Here is a 19,374-nt window from a genome sequence, read left to right as displayed (position 1 = left end):
AGTCCTGAGCTAAGATTAAAGTGGTCATGGTGTTCCCAGCCTGCTTGTCACCTCTTGCTGGTGTGTGGGGCCCACCTCACGTGTGCTGCTGCTGCTGGACTTTGGTTCCTCCTCAGTCCCCTGCATTTCTGAGAGAAGCCTGTTTAGTATCAGAACTCAGTGCTATGAGTCTTTTCCTTTTCTAATTCCAGTTACCCTGCCCGAGGTTCCAACACTGGTAGTGTTCATAAATATCTCCCTAGGAGACTTGTAACCCAAAGCCAGAAAGAGGCCCCAGTGGCTGTCGTGGGCTCTCGTTTTGTAGACACACTGGTGTAAGCAGAGCCTTGAGAACGCTTCTTCTCAGCCGAGATAAAGCAGTCCTGAGGACTCTTTATCTGTTCCCTGATACTCCCTGTGCATAGTGAGAAGTTGTCTAGTAGGGACAGATGGTTTAGAGACCTGGTGCTCCCGAGTGTGAGAAGTCTCTGGGTGAAGTAATCCAACGAACACTGAGTCCTCGCTGCTTCATGCTCCACTGGTGGCTTCCTCTCCACCTCTCCACTTGGATGATGGGTGCTTCTCCGCAGACCACAGCTGTTCATATCACACCATTAGCACAATTTAGGGGAGAGGAGATGTGCTGTCTCCCTGGGGCTGGGCTCTTCAGGTCACTAGAGTGTTTCCCAGTCTAGACCCAGTTACCTCCAGACCCATGCCTTCTCACCAACTGAGCTGAGAGCTGAGGCTGATAATCAAATGGACTCCAGTGTGTTAGTCCAGAAGTTAGGAGCAGGAAGGTTTTTGTTTTTTTAATTTAGGAAAAAGTTCAGTCTAGAGAAAGGATCATGATCATTGCTGTCAGATACTGGAAGACTTCTCATATGTAATAGATGCATAGCTTTTCTTTCCCCTACCCTAAAAGGTAGACAAGCCCAGTGGACAAGAGTTACTGTGAGAAAGGTTTTGATTTTAATAGAAGAAGAAGTTCTTCCTTCTATTAAAGTGTCTTTCTGATTTTAAAAGTAATACTTGCATTCAGACATTGCAGAAATAGAGTTTAAAAAAGCTAAAGTCCCATGAAACATCACTGGCAGCTGTTTGTTTCTGTTCAAGAATAACTTTTTAACAGTTCTATAACAATAGATAGGAATCGGGGACTGAGATATCAGGTAAATCAACCAGACTTCCAAGGTTGCTTGTACATCTAAGATTGATCTTCTGAAATGCTAAAGTCAGAGCCCTGCCCAGAACCTACAGGCATTTTCCAGACTCATTGCCCCTGGAAGTAGGAAGAATACTAGACAGGGAGCCAGTGCAGTCATATGTTCTGTCATTTGCTAGGCCCTAGGAATGCAGAAAAGAAGTTCAATGCAAGTCTGACTCAAGGAATTTGCCTTTGACTTGGGTATACAGACCCATCAATAAAAATTACAGTAAAAATAACAGCTATTATTTATTGAAGTGTCCTGTGTGCCAGACACCACACCGAGTGCTCTATGAATTACCTCACTTTTGTTTATTGTAGTAAGTGTGATCGATGAGCACCAGCTAGAGATGAGTTCTGAGCAGAGAGGAGGATATGCTGACTCTGTGTGGAGAATTCAGGAAAAGTTGGATCTTGATGAGGAGGTAGGAGTTCACTGGACTTAGGAAGGAGTACAAACAACCTCTCAGAGGTGTGGAGGAACTTGGTACATTCTGGACATTACAGGTAAAGTAGTTTGACATGGCTAGAATGAAAGATGCCTGCAGGGAAACCTTGGTAGATGAATATGCTAGTTACTGCACTAATTTAACTTCACAACAGCACTGTATGGAAGGTGCTATTATTATTCTCTAAATAAACAGATGAGAAAACCAAAACTTAAAGGGGCCAAGCTAGCCCAAGGTAACTTGTTTCTTGCATAACAGAGTTGGAACCCAAACCCAGGTTATTCATTCCAGAGCCTAAGATCTTACACTTTGAAACAGTTAGTCAGCAAGCATTGACATCTGCTATATAAGAAGCACCTATGCTAGGCCTAGCACGTGAGGGAAAAAGAAAGACACAGGCTGCCTATTCACAAGGCTCAGCAGCATAGCTGTAGAGACAGTTAATTATAAGACAACATGCTAGTACCATGTGCTATGAGCAAACAGCTAGGAGAACATAGAAAAGGGAGCTGTTACTTCTTGTTCTTCGTGTGTGTGTGTGTGTGTGTGTGTGTGTGTGTGTGTATGATGGATCAGGGGTCTTAGATGAGCCTTCACACAGTTGATATTTGGGCTGCGCCTTAGAAGAGTGAACACAGTTTCATCAAGTGCCCAGCCTCTCTTCTCATTTAATAACCAGTTTTTTTTTTTAATGGTCTTCATTTGCTATATTTCTTTTCTTGCAACCTATTCACCATTCAGTGTCCTGCCTTCCACTTTCCCTTTCCATATTCCACTAAAACTGTTTCAGGCAAAAGTCCTGAAAGAACTAACTGGCCAGTTGCCAAATCCTGTGACCTCTCTCAGCCCTCATCTTTGTTTGCCTCTCTGCAGGAGTTTGCACAGTGAAGAAACCTCTCCTTGATCTCCCCTCCCCCTGGTTGTTGTGACACTCATCTCTCTCGTCTTGCTGCTCCTTCACAAGTTCTCTTAAATGCTGGTGTTCCGAGGGACACCCTCCTGAGCATCCATGCTCCCATTCTCCTTCTTCACTCTGATCAGTCCTGTCAGCTCCCATGTCTTCAGTAGTCATCCATTCACTAAGGGTCCCTGCCCGCCTCCATTCTCTTGAGCTGCAGATCCTTCACTTTCCTTCCCACATCAGCTGGTATTCTTTATTGCAAGTAGTAGAGCCACCTCAGAACAGTTTATTATATAAAGACTGAAAGGGCAGGTCTTAGAGAATTGAAGACAGCAATGCAACCAGGCTTTCAGAAGGGACCAGAGCTAGAAATGAGTACCTGTGGAAAGCCAGGAAGTGTTCATCTTCCTCCGGTCCACTCTGTTCTCTCTTTGGTAGGTACGCTCATCCTTTTCCCCAAGAACAGATTATACAGTTCTGTCACCCTGATATTAACCATTGTCGTTCCATCCATCTTTCAGCACCTACATCCCCTCTGGTCAGCTGTTGGGAGTGGGAGGGAAAGTGCAGCCACACAACACGGACTCTAGAAGTCAGAGCAGTTTCCAGAAAAAAGCTCTCCTGGGCTGAGCAGATACCTCAGAAAGTAGCTAGTATAGTACTTCAGACTCTCCAAGTCCAAAACAGAACTCTTTTCCACCTACCTGCTTTGTCTTTAAAGCTAAAGGGAATATGTTCTCTAGCTATCCCTGGGGCTTCCCTTGTAGCTCAGTTGGTAAAGAATCTGCCTACAATGCAGGAGACCTGGGTTCTATCCCTGGGTCAGGAAGATCCCCTGGAGAAGGAAATGGCAATCCACTCTGGTATTCCTGCCTGGAGAATCCCATGGACAGAGGAGCCTGGTAGGCTATAGTCCATGGGATTGCAAGAGTCACGACTTAGCAACTAAACTACTACTAACTACTACTACCTATCCTTACCTAAACTGCATATCTCTTTATATTATCTATTTCATTTAGGGGTTCACTGAAATTTCCTTAAAATTGGAGCTGCAGTTACCATCTATTCCTGCCTCTCGCACCCCTCAGGGCTGCTCTTAGATGGCTCGGTCTGTCCATTTCCCTCCATTCTTACTTCCTTGATTTATGCCTTTTTCATCTGCACTATTGCCACAGCCCGCTGGTGGGTTTTCTTCCTTTTAGACTTGCCCTCTTTCATGCACCATCCCCACTATAGCCAGAGAGGTCTCTCTGAAGTCCCTGCTGCTCGCATCACTCTCCTGCTTTGAGGTCTTTCTGTTCCTTACAGTCTGTCTGTGGTGGAACGTGAGCATCAGTGAAGGCTCCATTGAGAGCTGCCTCTTATGCTGGGGTCTGGTGGGTAAGTGAAGCCTGCTGGATGGAGAAGCAGGTAAAGTGGTGTGTCCGTGTGACATTCCTGTGTCATGTAGTGTTCACCAGCTCACATGGCTCCTGCTCATGGCCCACTGACACCCTCTAAGGTCTCTGCTTTGCAGAGCTCTCTATACTACAAAGCACTTCTCCCCAGAGTCGGCTCCGTTGAGGCCAGTCCTGCTTCGTTCCGCCACGCTGGGCTGGCAGATCGCTCAAGCTACCTTTGTCTTCTCTACAGGCTCATGAGCGCTCAGAGAGTTCAGAAGTGGCTTTTGTGATGCAGCTGGTGAAAAAGCTGATGATTGTCATTGCCCGCCCAGCTCGTCTCCTGGAATGCCTGGTGAGTGGCCTCTGGGAAGGTTGGTGGGGGGTGGTGGCTGGAGGGGAGGGAATAGGGACTGCAGAGGAAGTATTCTGCTAACAGCAGAACTGTGGGGGCACCCACTGCCATTTCTGCTGCTGAAGTCCTTATTTAAATATGCCATACAAGCACTGGGGGACCAAATGAGTCCCTGAGGAAATGTGGACACCCCTGAGGAGAGTGGTGGGGAGAGGTTTCATCTGCCCACCCCACACTGAGCAGGCCCAGGTTAGTGGGGCCCCAGGGCTGAGAAGCACAGGCCAGTTTCGTTTGCACAAGTTGAGTCCACCCTTCATTTGATCATTCAGTGACACTTTACTGAATGCCTTCTTCATTCTAGACGCTGGAGATACAGGTATAAATAAAGCAGAGTCCTGATCCCATAATGCCTCCTCTGCAGCAGGGTTAGAATTCATCTTGAATAACTTAGGTATGAGGCCTGAAGATGTGCAAATAATAGCTATGATATTGGCAGAAGTGTTGTAAAGGGGGAAAATCCAAAGTACAGTGGGAACATGGGGAAGGACGTGCTCTGGTCCTTCTCAGGATGGACAGGAATGAATGTTCAGTGAAGGCCCCCTGGGGAGCGTGAAGCTTAGTCAGCGATTTTGAAGGATAACTGTGAGTTTGCCAGGGGAGAGCCATCAGAAAGGGCATTTGATAGAGTATGGGTGTGTCTGAAGAGCTGGTGAGGGACAGACTTGGGAGGTGGATCATGACAGGACCATGAAGGGTGCGGGTTCTTGGCTCAGGAGTTTATGCTTATCCGTAAGGCCACTGGGAGCCATCAGGAAGTTTAGGTAAGAATGTGACGTGGTTAGATTTACTTTTTAAAACTAACTTTGTAAAGGTATAATTTACATACAGTAAAATATTTGGTTTGGTTATACCATTTGGTTATACAGTTCAGTGAGTTTTAACAAATCTACATCTGTCTAGTAGTCACTGCCACAGTTGAGATGGAAGATATTTCTCTCACCTCAGAAAATTCCCTTGTGCCCCTTTGCAATCAGCCCCTTTCCCCACCCCCACCTTGCCTCCCACTCCAGACAGCCACCTATCTGCTCTTTCACTATGGTTAAGTTTGCCTTTTATACAGTTTAATATAAATTAAATCATATAGTAAGTTCTGACTTCTTGAACTCAGCATAATTTTGTAGAGATTCATACATGTTATTGCATGCAACAGTAATTGGTTACTTTTTATCTCTGAGTAATACTCCATGAGATTTACTCCTGAGAAAGATAACTATGGCTACAACATGGATAGTGAATTGGGGGCGAAGGCAGAATGAGCCAGGGACAGAGGGGCAGAGGCCCTTAACGCAGTTCATGTGAGAGAGGAGCGCCATGAACTCAGACGGTGGTAGAGAACAGATGAGGAGAGTTAGGTAGAGGGGGTTTATGAAGTAACATTCTGACTAGACAGGGACGGAGGAGGAAGGTAATAGAAAGTAAAGTCTAAGCAATAGGTGGTGGTGGTATTTTCTAAACCCCTGAGACCAGAGGTAAAGAAAAGCAGTGGAGGCTGGGATTGTGGTGACCAGAGGGCTGCTCCCGCAACAACATGAAGTCTGTGATTAAACAGGGGCTGGCAGTTAAGTCTGGGCTTGTGCAGTGGTTTTCTCTTTCTCCCTACCTCTGTGGCCATGGTCAAATCCATGCATCTCTGTGAGACTTGACATCCTCCCCAAGATCATAGAGGTATCATCAGGGCATAGCGCCATGTGACACTTAGTAGGCACTCAGTCAGTGAGGCCCTCGTTACTCTGTGCTCTGGGCAGACAAGGACTTCTGTGCTGTGTCCATATGGCTCTCTAGACCCCAGGACACCGGGGTTGCTCAGTAGATGCCTCACAGCATGGGTGTGTACCAGCAGGGCTGTGAAGTGTGATTGAAGGTGGGCCGGGACTGCCCCTCTGCACTAGGTGTGGGAACACACCGGAAAGTGCTGTGTCTGGCTGGCACAAGGCTTTGGACCAGGCAGATAGGCAGAGCTCTCTAGAAACCCAAAGCTCTGAGTCTTCTTGCTGTAGAAGACAGCAGATATTTAGGATGTCCGATTTGGAGATGACCTTTAAGACAGCTTTGTCCCCGCTGGTCCCTGATACATGATGTTTCTGGGGATTCTGGGGTAGGGGTGTCCATCACAAAGAGGAAGTCTTCCTATTCCTCCTGCTCTGGGTAAATGTCTTAAAACTATAAAGGCCAGCAGCCTTCGCTTGTAGCTCTCACCACTGACTACCTCTCTCCCCGGTACAGGAGTTTGACCCTGAAGAGTTCTACCACCTGTTAGAAGCAGCTGAGGGCCACGCCAAAGAGGGACAAGGGATTAAATGTGACATTCCCCGCTACATCGTTAGCCAACTGGGCCTCACACGGGATCCCCTAGAGGGTGAGCATGCAGCCTCGTGGCTGCAAAGAGGCCCCACAGCCTACAAGCTCTAACAGCAGGGAAGCCACTGGGGGAAGAGGGATAGTTGAACAGGGACACAACACAGCCTCAGAGGCCTGAGGGCTGTAGGTGGACCCTGTGTTCTGTGTCATAAAAAAGCCACTCCTTCGAGATCCTCCACATCTGCCTTCTGACACCCAAGCGGGGTTGTCTTGGGTGCATCTGAGTTGGATTTAGATCCTAAAGGTCAAAAGAGGTCAACACAAGGACCACAATCACATTTTCAAAAACGGTCACCTAGTCTGCATGCTTGCCTCTCCTGCTGCCACCTTACAGGTCCCCCTGTGTCTTTGGGGTGGTCCTGACTCGGGCTTCACACTGAATCCCTCATGAAGATGGGCATCTGAGTCCCTTGTCTCTAGTCGCCCTGCCCCTGCCTTTCCTACTTCCCGGCCTCATCCAGCAGAGCAGAGTCTTGGCCAGCAGGACAGGGGCCGGCTACCAGCTTCAGGCCTGTTTTCAGCCATTGTCCCAAGTTTGAGGGAAGCTTTATAGAATTTTCCAGGCCTTTTGAATGGCACTGGACTTAGAGAGAGACGAGTGGCAATGTTATTTGGCAAACAAGTCCAAAAGCTGTGACTCCGCTAAAGCCAGAGCCGCAAGACCGCCTCCCAGACTGGTGCAGGAAGCATTTATGCCTCCCCTCCATGCGTCTGTCCTGTGACGTGAGCGGACGGCTGAGAGGTCTGGACATGTTGCCGCACACACTTTTGTCTTGTGTCCTTGCTTTGTTTCTAGAAATGGCCCAGTTGAGCAGCTATGACAGTCCTGACACTCCGGAGACAGATGATTCAGTCGAGGTAAAGACTCTGAGCTCTTGCCTCAACCCTGGAGCCTGGGGCCTGTGAAGTACAGGCTGTGGATTCTCTCAGAGACTGTGCTCAGGAGGGCCAGGGAGAGGGTGGTTGCTGCACTGAGAGGCTGTTCAGCTCTGGGGAGAGCAGGGAGGCTCTGGCAGGGCTGAGCTGGGCAGACACTGGAGCACAGCCTCCTCGGGTGTGTGCGCTCTGATGAGCATGCCTGCCCCCTGCCTTTTCCCTTGTCTTCCAGGGCCGTGGGGCATCTCTGACATCGAAAAAGACACCCTCTGAGGAGGACTTTGAAACAATTAAGCTCATCAGCAATGGCGCCTATGGGTAAAGGCAGGGGTCAGGGTGTGGCCGGGACTGGAACTCAGTTGGCCCGTGGGCTCTTCCTTCTGGAAGTGAGTGGTACCTGGTCCTCTGGGCAGCAGGACTGTCCCTCAGGATGGCCCTTCTCCCTCCCTGAAGCCTCCTGGAGAGGCGAGAGTGCAGTTCCCTCTGACATCTGAGCATGGTGCCTTTCCTGGGCAAGAGCCCCTCTTCCCTTGGGGGCACTCATCCTCTCGTGAGCTCTGAGGAGTGGGTGAGTTGTGTCCTCAGCAACTTGACGAGCTCCCGGGGCAAGCCCTTGGGTCCTTCTCATTGTTGAGCACTGCCTGCCCCTCTGTTCCATACACTGATTAGGTGTGAGAGGAGTCAGTTTGACCCCCAGGCTGGCAGTGGGGAGGGCATGGCCAAGGGCCGTGGGGAGCAGACGGGCTTTGCTTCCAGGGCCGTGTTCCTGGTGCGGCACAAGTCCACCCGGCAGCGCTTTGCCATGAAGAAGATCAACAAGCAGAACCTGATCCTGCGGAACCAGATCCAGCAGGCCTTCGTGGAGCGGGACATACTGACTTTTGCCGAGAACCCCTTTGTGGTCAGCATGTTCTGCTCCTTTGAAACCAAGCGCCACCTGTGCATGGTGATGGAGTATGTGGAAGGTACTGGGGGACAGGTGGCCTGCCTTGGGGGCCAAGGCACAGTCAGAGACAGTCCTGATCAGGGACCAGCAGCTTTGTGTGGGCGTGATGTTTCAGGGCCCAGCTTCCCCACCTGTTCTTGGCCCTGGTTTCTGCTTTAGGATCGTAGAGACCATTTGGCCATGGCGGGCACCAGGTGCCGTGCCTCTCCCAGGGAGAGGCTTCTGGAGCAGTAGCTGCCATGAGGCTGCCCACGTCAGGCACAGAGAGAGACACTCTGGGACAGGATGTATCTGCCCCTCAGCTGTAAAACCTGTGCCCAAAGCCTGCACAGCCCACAGACTGCTGGCGCCACACAGGACCGAGGAGGCAGCAGAGCCACCCATGCCCAGGGTCAGTCGCTGGGAGGATTGCATCTGGGCCCTTGGGAGAAAGGCAGGCTGCCACCCCGACAGATGGGCTTTAGAGGGGCACCCCTTAAAGAGCACGCAGCATGCTCGGGACGGCACAGAAGAGCAGGGTGGAGCACAGCTTCTCCGGTGGCCTTCCCTCTCCCTTCGTCAGGGCTGTGTACAGCTTCCAAAGATATTTTGCCTAAGTCTTGAAGTTGAAGCTGAACAACACTCCCCTTTTAATTCCTTGGGTATGTGCTGAGAGTTTACAGTGTTACTGTACTCAAAACTAAAGGACAGCCAACAGGAAGGAAATAACACATGCTGAAATCTCAGCCAGACGTGTTTACAATAAACAGGATTCCCACCCAAAAATAACTTAGTCCTGTCCCAACAAGTCAACTTACAGGCATAGAGGCCTGGGTTCCTTCCTTCTTTGGCCTTGACAGTCCCCGCCCGATTCCTCGTACTGCTGCTCCTGTCCACAGTCTGTCTCAGGGGTGCTAGAGTCACCGTCTCTGGCACCAGGGAGTTTGGTGATGCCATCTGCCCTGGGGCCTCTGAGACCATCTGGAGCAGGGCACTGGCCCCCTCCCTCATGGTGGCCCGGGCTCGTTGCAGGAGGAGACTGCGCCACGCTGCTGAAGAACATCGGGGCTCTGCCTGTGGACATGGTGCGCCTGTACTTTGCAGAAACCGTGCTAGCCCTGGAGTACTTACACAATTATGGCATCGTGCACCGTGACCTCAAGCCTGACAAGTATGCCCACTCTCCGAGTCCCTTGCCTAGGGTCTCAAGATAAATGAAGGCAGACACAGCATGTTTGAATCTATCCCAAATGGCTGCTCATGTGGGTGTGCACCTGGGCTTGGTACTCTAACCCCTGACTATCCTCAGATGCAAAGAACATTGACAGCAAGGTCCAGCAGGGGCACTGTAAGGCTTTGGTGACATCAAATAATCAGTGAGGAGCTCTACCCAAGAACCCAAGCAGGAGCAAAAGAATCCACACATCTAGTAGATGGCAGAGCAAGTGGCCTGACATTTACTGACATGTGCTCCGTGCCGAGCACTGTATTCTCGTCCCTGCTCTATAGAGCTTAAGTCAGTGTGGGTGACTCTCTCATGCTGAGGAGCGGGATATGCAAAGGCACAGACAGGTGTGAGGAACTACAAATAGTACAGTATGGCTGAAGCTGAGATTGTTAGAGTAGTGACTGAGGGGCAGGGTTGGACCATCAACGGACCTTTTATTTAGTTTGGGTTGAGTTTTAAAGGGTCCTAGAGAATCTGTGACCCAGGGCTTCCCTGGTGGCTCAGACAGCAAAGAATCCACCTGTGTTGCAGGAGGTCTGGGTTCGATCCCTGGGTTGGGAAGATCCCCTGAAGGAGGGCATGGCAACCCATTCCAATATTCTTGCCTGGAAAATCCCCATGGACAGAGAGGAGCCTGGCGGGCTACAGTCCATGAGGTTGCAAAGAGTCAGACACAACTGAGCGACTAAGCGCAGAATACACACAGAGTCTCTGAAGGGTCTGTTAACCACAGGGTGACACACTCAGACTTTGATTTAGGTTTAGGAAGACCACTGCCCGTGGAAAGAGGAGGTGAGACCACAGCGGTAGACTAGGCCCCAAACAGCATTGCCTGCCCTGGAGCAGAGTCAGGCGGGAGAAGAGAGGGATGGGGACGTAGGAAAGAAATGGTAAGCCTGGGGTGAGAGAGCAGGCTGGGACATCTTCCACGTTTCTGTCTTGAGGCCGGAGTGATAAACCTCTGTCATGGAAAGCGGCTTTGACATTAGACAGACTGCATTCATAGAGCTCGTTAACCCTGTGAGCTCAGGTTGGTGAATTAAACCTCTTTGAGCTTTGTGTTCCTCCTCTTGGGGATGATAATACCTGCTTTGGTTGTGTTATTCCTCTGTAAGACCTTTCATGAGCCAGAATATTTTTATAAACAATCACTAAAGCACTTACCAAAGAGCTCAGTAGGTAAGAGAAACACTGCTTTTCACTGAGAAGAGGACCCATTTGGAGGCATGAGCTTGTTTGGACAGGTTGAGTTCATGGTGCCTGTAGGGCTTCTGGCAGTGAGTAGGTGTGGAGCTCATGAAAGAAGTCAGGGCCGGAGATACTAGGGAATACAGGGGTAGCAGGGCTGAAGCCTTTGGCACAAAATGAAATGGCTCAGGCAGAGTGTGTGAAGGGGAAAAGGCAGTTCCCTGTGAGATCTTAGAGCCCTCCCAAGTCCAGCTGTAGATGTGGGATGAGATCATTGTGCCCCTCTCCCCCCTCTCCCTGATTTGGGGTGTTGTGAGCCCCCCAGGTCAGGAGAGGGGACCGGACATGGCTGGAGCCTAAGGACAGGGCTGACCACTTGGAGAAGAAAGCTTGTTCCTCAGCCGGCTGATACTTTCCCTCAGTGTAGAGTGCAGTCAAGGGCAGTAAAGAAAGGTGACTTGGGGGGCTGGTGGGCAAAAGGCAGGTTAGTTGCTCATGCAGAGTGCAGTTCTTACACAGCCAGAGCTGTTTGTTCTCTCACAGCTGCCTGTCCCCCTGCCTGAGTGGGGAAAGGGGGAGTATACTAAAGTCAGCACTCTTGGAAGACCAGGAAATAAATCCAGACATTTGTTTCTCTGGTTTCCCAGCCTGCTGATTACATCCATGGGTCACATCAAGCTCACAGATTTTGGCCTTTCCAAAATCGGCCTCATGAGTCTGACCACAAACTTGTACGAAGGCCACATTGAAAAGGATGCACGGGAGTTCCTGGACAAGCAGGTAAGAAGGACAGTTGAGACTTTGGGGGTTGAATTCCAGGCCACAGAGTAAGGGCTGGGGGCCACATGCTTCCCCTGCAGCTCAGTGTTAAGACTGAGAGCGAGTGCCTATCTTTTCCTCTTTGTGGTTCCAGGGAGGTGCCGGGGGAGGGAGCACCTTTGGAAATAGGGTGGCCTATGAGAATCAAATGGATAGGAAATCCAAAATCATCTTCCTCCTGGGGCTTCAGAGAAGACCGGTCACAGGACCATTGACACTCTCAGAGCTGACACAAGGTCGGTCCTGAGCCTCCTGGCCTCAGTGAAGGGCAGAGCTCCCCCGGCGCCTATGTCCTGGGAACACAGCTCCAAGTCTCCACTGGGCTGCATCCGGAGAGTAGCCTCTGGGCGTTTCCTGATTTGACATTTCGGGTTGTGACTGTTCATAAGTAGTAGTAGTCAAGTGGCCATAGGATCTGTTCTTTGGGAGACTGGAGGGCAGAGGCCAGTTGTGGGCACCACATGTCAAGAGGGATAGAACTAGACGTTTCAGTTAGTTAGGAAATACGTAGACTCACCCCACCGATAGTGCCAGCTCTGGTAGCCTGGGGCTCCTGTCACTCCTGCTCATTAACCAGAGTGCACTGAGTCTTCATTCAGAGACTTTCTGCTCCAGAAGCGGAAGCACCCCCACCCATCCTGTCACCCATGCCAGGTGACTGTCTCAGGATGCTGAGCCTCCCAACTTCTCTTTGCCCAGGTATGTGGGACCCCGGAGTACATTGCGCCTGAGGTGATCCTGCGGCAGGGCTATGGGAAGCCAGTGGACTGGTGGGCTATGGGCATCATCCTGTACGAGTTCCTGGTGGGCTGCGTCCCTTTCTTTGGAGACACTCCGGAGGAGCTCTTTGGGCAAGTGATCAGTGGTAGGTACCATCTCTCCAGCCCACTGCGGGGACAGAATCCAGATCCACAAATATGATTTACACAAGCGTCTGTGAGGCTTATGAGTTCTTGCTCTGAATTCTTTTGTGGGTGTTTGGTGTGCTTGCTTCAGGTGTGCACATGCACACCCTTTGTGTCACCTAGCACTTGTTCTGATTGTTTGTGATCCCGCATTTGTGCATGGGTGTACCTGTGCCATGAGTGTGAGTTCTCTGTGTGTGTGTGAGTGTACATGTGTCAGGAGTATAAAGGCAGGGTGAGCTGGAGATCAGAAGAGGGGATGCCACTGCTTTTCAGTGGCCGCTCTGGATCAAAGAGCCAGCCGTGGTCAAGGATGTGGGAGATTCCCCCAGAGAGAGAGGAACTTGTGCAATTTAAAGGAAATGGGTCCCAGGCAAGGCTTTCAGGGCTCTGGGCTGGACCCTTTATACCTCCCCATGGCATATCCTATCCTAGGACCCTCTTCTCCAGCTCCCCACTCTACCCACAACTTCTAAGACCTTCTCTAACCTACTCCTTCCCTTGTCACCCCGATAACTCTTCAGATGAGATTGTGTGGCCTGAGGGGGACGATGCACTGCCGCCGGACGCCCAAGATCTCACCTCCAAACTGCTCCACCAGAACCCACTGGAGAGACTGGGCACAGGTGGGACAGGCCCCAGTAAGCTGTCTCAGCACTTGCAAAAGGGAGGGGCGGGGCTGTCCATGTAACTGGGAGGTTCAGGCTTCAGGTGTGGGCAGCGCCCCTGGTTCCTGACTGCCATGCTCCCTGTGGGCAGAAGAAGATGCTGCTGGAGCTGAGGCCTCCAGGCCCAGCCTCTCGGGAACTAGGTTCTCACTGGATGTGCTGACCTGGACTCCACCCGCCCAAACCATCCCTGTCCACAGGCAGTGCCTATGAGGTGAAGCAGCACCCATTCTTCACTGGTCTGGACTGGACAGGACTTCTTCGCCAGAAGGCTGAATTTATCCCTCAGCTGGAGTCAGAGGACGATACCAGCTACTTTGACAGTAAGGCCACTGGTGGGACAGGGAGGAGTAGGAATCCTACCTGTGCCCAGAGACACTTGTGTGCCCTGAGCTTGGTATTGGGAGTCACTTCTCCAGGCCTTCCTGAGGTCTGATGGGGTTGAAAGAGGCCAACACCAGGGCCTCTGAAAGGCACTGTTGTGTGTGCCCCAGCCCGCTCAGAGCGATACCACCACGTGGACTCGGAGGACGAGGAGGAAGTGAGTGAGGATGGCTGCCTTGAGATTCGCCAGTTCTCGTCCTGTTCTCCAAGGTTCAGCAAGGTGCGACCAGTGCAGCCCCAGCTGGAGAATTGGGAGGAGCAGAGCTGTTGAGGGGTGTGCTGGGGCACACCTAAGGGGGCGCGGCTGGCGCTGTCTCCAGGAAAAGAGGGGAGAGGGCCGCACCTGCGCGGGGTGGATGCTTCCAGGTCTACGCAGGGCCCTGAGGTATGAGATGCTGGGCTGGGGCCAGGTCAGACCAGTGGAATGGCTGTTTCCTTGAATGTCCATCAGCTGTGTACAGGGGAGGAAAGGGGAGAATCAGCTCCAGTTCCTGGGCTCCAGGCGCCGGGGATCCTTTGTGGCCCGTGGTGTGGTGGTTGGGCATCCCGGCAGGCGTCCTGTGCCCTCAGGTGTACAGCAGCATGGAGCGGCTGTCGCTGCTCGAGGAGCGCCGGACGCCACCGCCCACCAAGCGCAGCCTGAGTGAGGAGAAGGAGGACCGCACGGACGGCCTGGCGGGGCTGAGGGGCCGAGAGCGGAGCTGGGTGATCGGCTCCCCCGAGATGTGAGCGCTCAGAGCTCGGCCAGGGTGGGCAGCACGGCCATCCGTGGGGCGGTCACCGATGATGGGGAGGGATGTGATGCCGTGAGGGGGCTTTGCGCGTGTGGCTCCCGGAGGGTGGGTCTGTGAGCCGAGCCCCCAAAGAAGCCTGAGCTGGAGGAGGGAGGCCGCCGGGCCCTCCACCCTCGGCCTCGTGTCTCCCAGATTACGGAAGCGGCTGTCGGTGTCCGAGTCGTCCCACACGGAGAGCGATTCCAGCCCTCCACTCACAGTGCGGCGCCACTGCTCCGGCCTCCTGGACGTGCCTCGCTTCCCGGAGGGCACTGAGGAGGCTGTTGGCGCCCCCAGGAGGCAGCAGCAGGAGGGTTCATGGCTTCTGACTCCCCCGTCTGGAGAAGGGGTGTCTGGGCCTGCCTTGGAAAGGCCAGCAGAGCGACGGCTGAAGCTGGAAGAGGAGGCTGCAGGCCAGAGCGGCGCCCCCAGCCCAGGTGCGGCCCCGCGAGTGGAGGGCCTGGCTGGGGTGCTGCAGTGGGGGGGGGGGGCGGGGGGCGGCGTTCGTTGCGGAGGGGAGGCTCAGCTGCACAGTGGGCCTCATTGCTCGCTTGGTCCACAGCCATGGAGACCCGAGGAGGCCGGGGAACCCCACAGCTGGCGGAGGGAGCCACAGCCAAGGCCATCAGCGACCTGGCAGTGCGCAGGGCCCGCCACCGGCTGCTCTCTGGGGACTCCATAGAAAAGCGCACCAATCGCCCCATCAACAAAGTGATCAAGTCCGCCTCAGCCACAGCCCTGTCCCTCCTCATTCCTGCCGGTGAGCCCCCTCGGGAGTGAAGATCAGGATTCATAGCAAGGGGCTTGGCCTCTGTGGGCCTGTGGCCAGGGGTCTCCCCCCAGCAGGTGTGTCTGTGTGTTGTGTTGAGGAGCAGGTGTCCGAAAGACTGCGTGTCACGTTTGTTAAGGGAGTGAGTGTCAGTCTCGGGGTGTGTGTGTGTGTGTGCATCCAAAGACAGACAGCACTGTGTAGCAAGTGCAGGCTCCAAGGCAGAGAGCTTACATTCAGATCCTGGCTCCATCTCTAAAGGGCCCTTGATCTTGAGGAAGTTGCTTAACTCCTTTGAGCTTCAAATTCCTCATCAAAAAATGTGAATATCCATAATGGTAGCTCATAGGATAATTGTGACATTCAAGTACGAAGCGCTCGTATGGTCCGTAGTACATATAAGTAAGCACTCAGCAAATGCTCACTGCCATTTTCCATCACCTCCTGGGTCTGTGAGGGTCTGGGTGCATGAAGGGGCTTTACTGTTCGGAGGCTGTGGGGAAAACAGGGCTGGAGGCAGGCTCTGTGACTAGAGCTATGTGGGAGCAACAGCCCAAATGGGCTGTGCTCGAGCATGGACCCGCTAAGTCCCAGCTTCTCCTTCTCCAGAGCACCACTCCTGCTCTCCACTGGCCAGCCCCATGTCCCCACATTCCCAGTCATCCAACCCATCATCCAGGGACTCTTCTCCAAGCAGGGACTTCCTGCCAGCCCTCAGCAGCTCACGGCCCCCCATTGTCATCCACCGAGCCGGCAAGAAGTATGGCTTCACCCTACGGGCCATCCGTGTCTACATGGGTGACTCAGATGTCTACACTGTGCACCACATGGTGTGGGTATGTTGGGCCGTCCAGACCTGTTGTCCCCCAGCTTCATCACTCCTCTTCCTGCCTCTTACTAGGGCCTGTCTGTCCCTGTTTCTGTCCCTGCCCACACCACCCTCCAGGGTCAAAGGGTGGGGCAGAGGGGGTCACAGCTCGATGATCAGAAGTAGGCCCACCCTTCATGCTCAGGCTCCAGACTGAGGACTGTTCTCTCCCCGGCACAGCACGTGGAGGACGGAGGTCCAGCCAGTGAGGCAGGGCTGTGTCAGGGGGACCTCATCACGCACGTCAATGGGGAGCCCGTGCATGGGCTGGTGCACACAGAGGTGGTGGAGCTGATCCTGAAGGTCAGTGCTGGGTGTGCTGCTTGCAACCCCTGAGTGACCCCAGCCTAGAGTCTGTGACTGGCCATGGGGGAGTGGGGACACACGCACAGCTGGCCCTTAAGATAGGTGCGCACACACATGGGGGTGGCTGGAACCGAGGGTTTTCACTGGAAGGTGACACCCTCCTTGACCAAGGCAGGGATCCTGCCAAGCTGTGGAATGGAGGACAGGCCCTGTGAGCCTCTTCTCTCTCTTCCCAACCCTGAGCCACTCGGGCTCCAGTGGAGCTGTTTCCTGCTCTGTGAAGAGGGGAGGTGGTCCCTGTTTCAGACCTGGTGCTGCAGAGGCAGAAGCTCATGCTGTGGACAGCCATGCCAGGAGCAAGGGACCGGGGCAGGAACATGGCCACGGCCTTAGCCTGGGCACATGTTTTGTTCCCCAGAGTGGAAACAAGGTGTCTATTTCAACAACTCCCCTGGAGAACACGTCCATTAAGGTGGGGCCCGCTCGGAAGGGCAGCTACAAGGCCAAGATGGCCCGAAGGAGCAAGCGGAGCCGGGGCAAGGATGGACAAGAAAGGTGAGCCAGACTCAGTCACGGGTCTGCTCTCAGCCACACCAGGGCCGGTGTGTGCCGGGGACCCCAGCCCCGGGCCCGTGTGTGCTGTGCCCCGGTCAGAGCTCAGACCACCTGTGACCTCTTTCTGCAGCAGAAAAAGGAGCTCCCTGTTCCGGAAGATCACCAAGCAGGCATCCCTGCTCCACACCAGCCGCAGCCTGTCCTCCCTTAACCGCTCCCTGTCATCCGGCGAGAGTGGGCCAGGCTCGCCCACACACAGCCACAGCCTTTCTCCCCGCTCTCCCACGCAGGGCTACCGAGTGACCCCTGAAGCTGTGCACTCAGGTATGGAGGGTTCCCCGCAGGTTGCAGAGCAGCCCCTTGGAGGTGGCGGAGTCCTGGGCCCTCTGTGCATCTCACCCGTCCCTCTCCAAGGCTCTTGCTCAGCCCACCCCCAGCAGATCCAGCAGTCCTGGGGAGGAGGTGACAGGTGGGGGATGACCTCATGTCTGTAGCCCGAGCTCTGGTTCCCTGGTGGGGTCACCTTGATGATCTGGGACATTTCAGGGCTAAGCCCTGTTTTTTCCCCTCAGTCAGTTCTAAGAGCTAACTCCTCTACCTCTGTGTGTGTGTCTGTCTGTGCAAAGTGGGGGGGAATTCATCACAGAGCAGCTCCCCCAGCTCCAGCGTGCCCAGCTCTCCTGCTGGCTCTGGGCACACACGGCCGAGCTCCCTCCACGGTCTGGCGCCCAAGCTCCAACGTCAGTACCGCTCTCCAAGGCGCAAGTCAGCAGGCAGCATCCCCCTGTCACCACTGGCCCACACCCCTTCACCACCGCCAGCTGCTTCGCCTCAGCGTTCCCCATCACCCCTGTCCGGCCACGGGGCCCAGGCCTTCCCCAAGCTCCACTTGTCGCCTCCCCTAGGCCGGCAGCTCTCACGGCCCAAGAGCGCAGAGCCACCCCGCTCACCACTACTTAAGAGAGTGCAGTCGGCTGAAAAACTGGCGGCTGCACTGGCTGCTTCTGAGAAGAAGCTCGCCACGTCTCGAAAACAGAGCCTTGACCTGCCCCACCCCGAGCTAAAGAAGGAATTGCCGCCCAGGGAAGTCAGTCCTCTGGAGGTAGTTGGGACCAGGAGTGTGCTGTCTGGAAAGGGGGCGCTGCCAGGGAAAGGGGTGTTGCAGGGTGCTCCCTCACGGGCCCTAGGGACCCTCCGCCAGGACCGGGCTGAACGGCGAGAGTCGCTGCAGAAGCAGGAAGCCATCCGGGAAGTTGACTCTTCAGAAGATGACACTGATGAGGGGCCTGATAACAGCCAAGGTGTTCAGGAGCCAAGCTTGGTACCCCACCGAGAAGGGGGCCATGATCCACCCCTCAGAGGAGCAGGAGAGGGTGAAGAAGAGGATGCCTTCTTGCCCAGGGATCCCAGGGGCCAGGGCTCTGTGGTCCCAGGCCTCCTGACTGGGGTCACACTGGGATCTCCCAGAATGGAAGGCCCTGGTGTCCCCCAGAAGAAGCTTGGGATGATACAGGCCTTTGAAGAGGCTTCCAGCACCTCGTCCTCAGCCCCCAACCTGGGGAAGGCTGGCCCCACAGACCCCGTCCCTGCTGAAGGCTGCTGGAAGGCCCAGCACCTCCACAGCCAGGCACTGACAGCACTTTGTCCGAGCTCTTCAGGACTCACCCCTGCCAGTTGTTCCGCTGCCTCCACCCCTGGAGAGCTGGACCCATGGTCCTGGAAATTCCTCTTCAAGGGCCCTGACAGGGCATCCCCGACTGGAAAGGCAGCAATGGAAGATGGGCCAGCCAGCTCCCAAGATTTGGAAACTACAACTCCAGGCCACCCTGCAAACCTGTCCCCCAGACAGGAGGGGAAGTCATGGCCACCCAGTGCCCCTGGGCTGGCCCATCCACCTTGTGAGTTTCCCAGCCAGAGCTGGCTATGGGAGTCTGAGTGTGCACAGAGAGAGAAAGAGGAGCCAGCGCAGGGCACCACCAAAGTGCCTGATGCCTCAGGTGACAGGAGGCAGGACCTTCCATACAAGAGCTGCCCCTTCACCCCAGAGCCTGGGCCCAGCCTGCTCCAGAAGGGCCAAGACCCAGGGAGCCCTCAGAAGCATCAGGACTCGGCATTGGCACCTGATGAGCTTTTAAAGCAAACATAGAACTTGTTTGCCATTTCTTGCACTCGGTCCTGTGTAATACACTCTTGGAAACTATGTCTTTTGCTTGCTTCTTTCCTTCAGTCAATACAAATGTAACGTAAGGTCCTGTGATGCTGAGAATATGATGGTGAATGAGACAGCTCCCACTGTCCTGGGAGGGGAGCCTAAGCCAGCGAGGCTTCCCAGACACTGTGGTGTCTGAGCTCAAACCTGAAGGATAGATGATAGGTAGTAACTTGCTAGAAGAGTGAGGATTTAGTGTGAGAAAGGATGTCC

The 19,374-nt window shown here is 53.7% G+C and overlaps 1 protein-coding gene across 6 annotated transcripts in view; it reads left to right on the top strand.

The window, feature by feature from the left end:
- MAST2 (microtubule associated serine/threonine kinase 2) overlaps nucleotides 1-19,152 on the top strand; it is a 203,300-nt gene extending 184,148 nt beyond the window's left edge. For 4 of the 6 annotated variants that reach the window (XM_043876745.1, XM_043876743.1, XM_043876748.1 and 1 more), the window contains 19 exons: nucleotides 4,169-4,270; nucleotides 6,554-6,686; nucleotides 7,485-7,546; nucleotides 7,797-7,882; nucleotides 8,321-8,529; nucleotides 9,522-9,660; nucleotides 11,553-11,685; nucleotides 12,424-12,589; nucleotides 13,154-13,255; nucleotides 13,498-13,620; nucleotides 13,792-13,901; nucleotides 14,252-14,406; nucleotides 14,608-14,891; nucleotides 15,017-15,214; nucleotides 15,833-16,059; nucleotides 16,272-16,394; nucleotides 16,816-16,952; nucleotides 17,083-17,276; nucleotides 17,579-19,152. In XM_043876745.1, coding sequence (XP_043732680.1) covers nucleotides 4,169-4,270; nucleotides 6,554-6,686; nucleotides 7,485-7,546; nucleotides 7,797-7,882; nucleotides 8,321-8,529; nucleotides 9,522-9,660; nucleotides 11,553-11,685; nucleotides 12,424-12,589; nucleotides 13,154-13,255; nucleotides 13,498-13,620; nucleotides 13,792-13,901; nucleotides 14,252-14,406; nucleotides 14,608-14,891; nucleotides 15,017-15,214; nucleotides 15,833-16,059; nucleotides 16,272-16,394; nucleotides 16,816-16,952; nucleotides 17,083-17,276; nucleotides 17,579-19,098 — 4,203 coding nt within the window. In that variant the 3' untranslated portion in view covers nucleotides 19,099-19,152. The remainder of the gene's footprint in view (nucleotides 1-4,168; nucleotides 4,271-6,553; nucleotides 6,687-7,484; nucleotides 7,547-7,796; nucleotides 7,883-8,320; nucleotides 8,530-9,521; nucleotides 9,661-11,552; nucleotides 11,686-12,423; nucleotides 12,590-13,153; nucleotides 13,256-13,497; nucleotides 13,621-13,791; nucleotides 13,902-14,251; nucleotides 14,407-14,607; nucleotides 14,892-15,016; nucleotides 15,215-15,832; nucleotides 16,060-16,271; nucleotides 16,395-16,815; nucleotides 16,953-17,082; nucleotides 17,277-17,578) is intronic. The other 2 variants (XM_043876746.1, XM_043876744.1) reach the window with 1 other exon arrangement.
- The last annotated feature ends 222 nt before the right edge of the window (nucleotides 19,153-19,374 follow it).

Source organism: Cervus elaphus, chromosome 20 (assembly GCF_910594005.1).
Source record: "Cervus elaphus chromosome 20, mCerEla1.1, whole genome shotgun sequence".
NCBI classification, from domain to species: Eukaryota; Metazoa; Chordata; class Mammalia; order Artiodactyla; family Cervidae; genus Cervus; species Cervus elaphus.
Note: the sequence above shows the minus strand (reverse complement) of the source record. Positions and strands in the feature narration are given on the sequence as shown.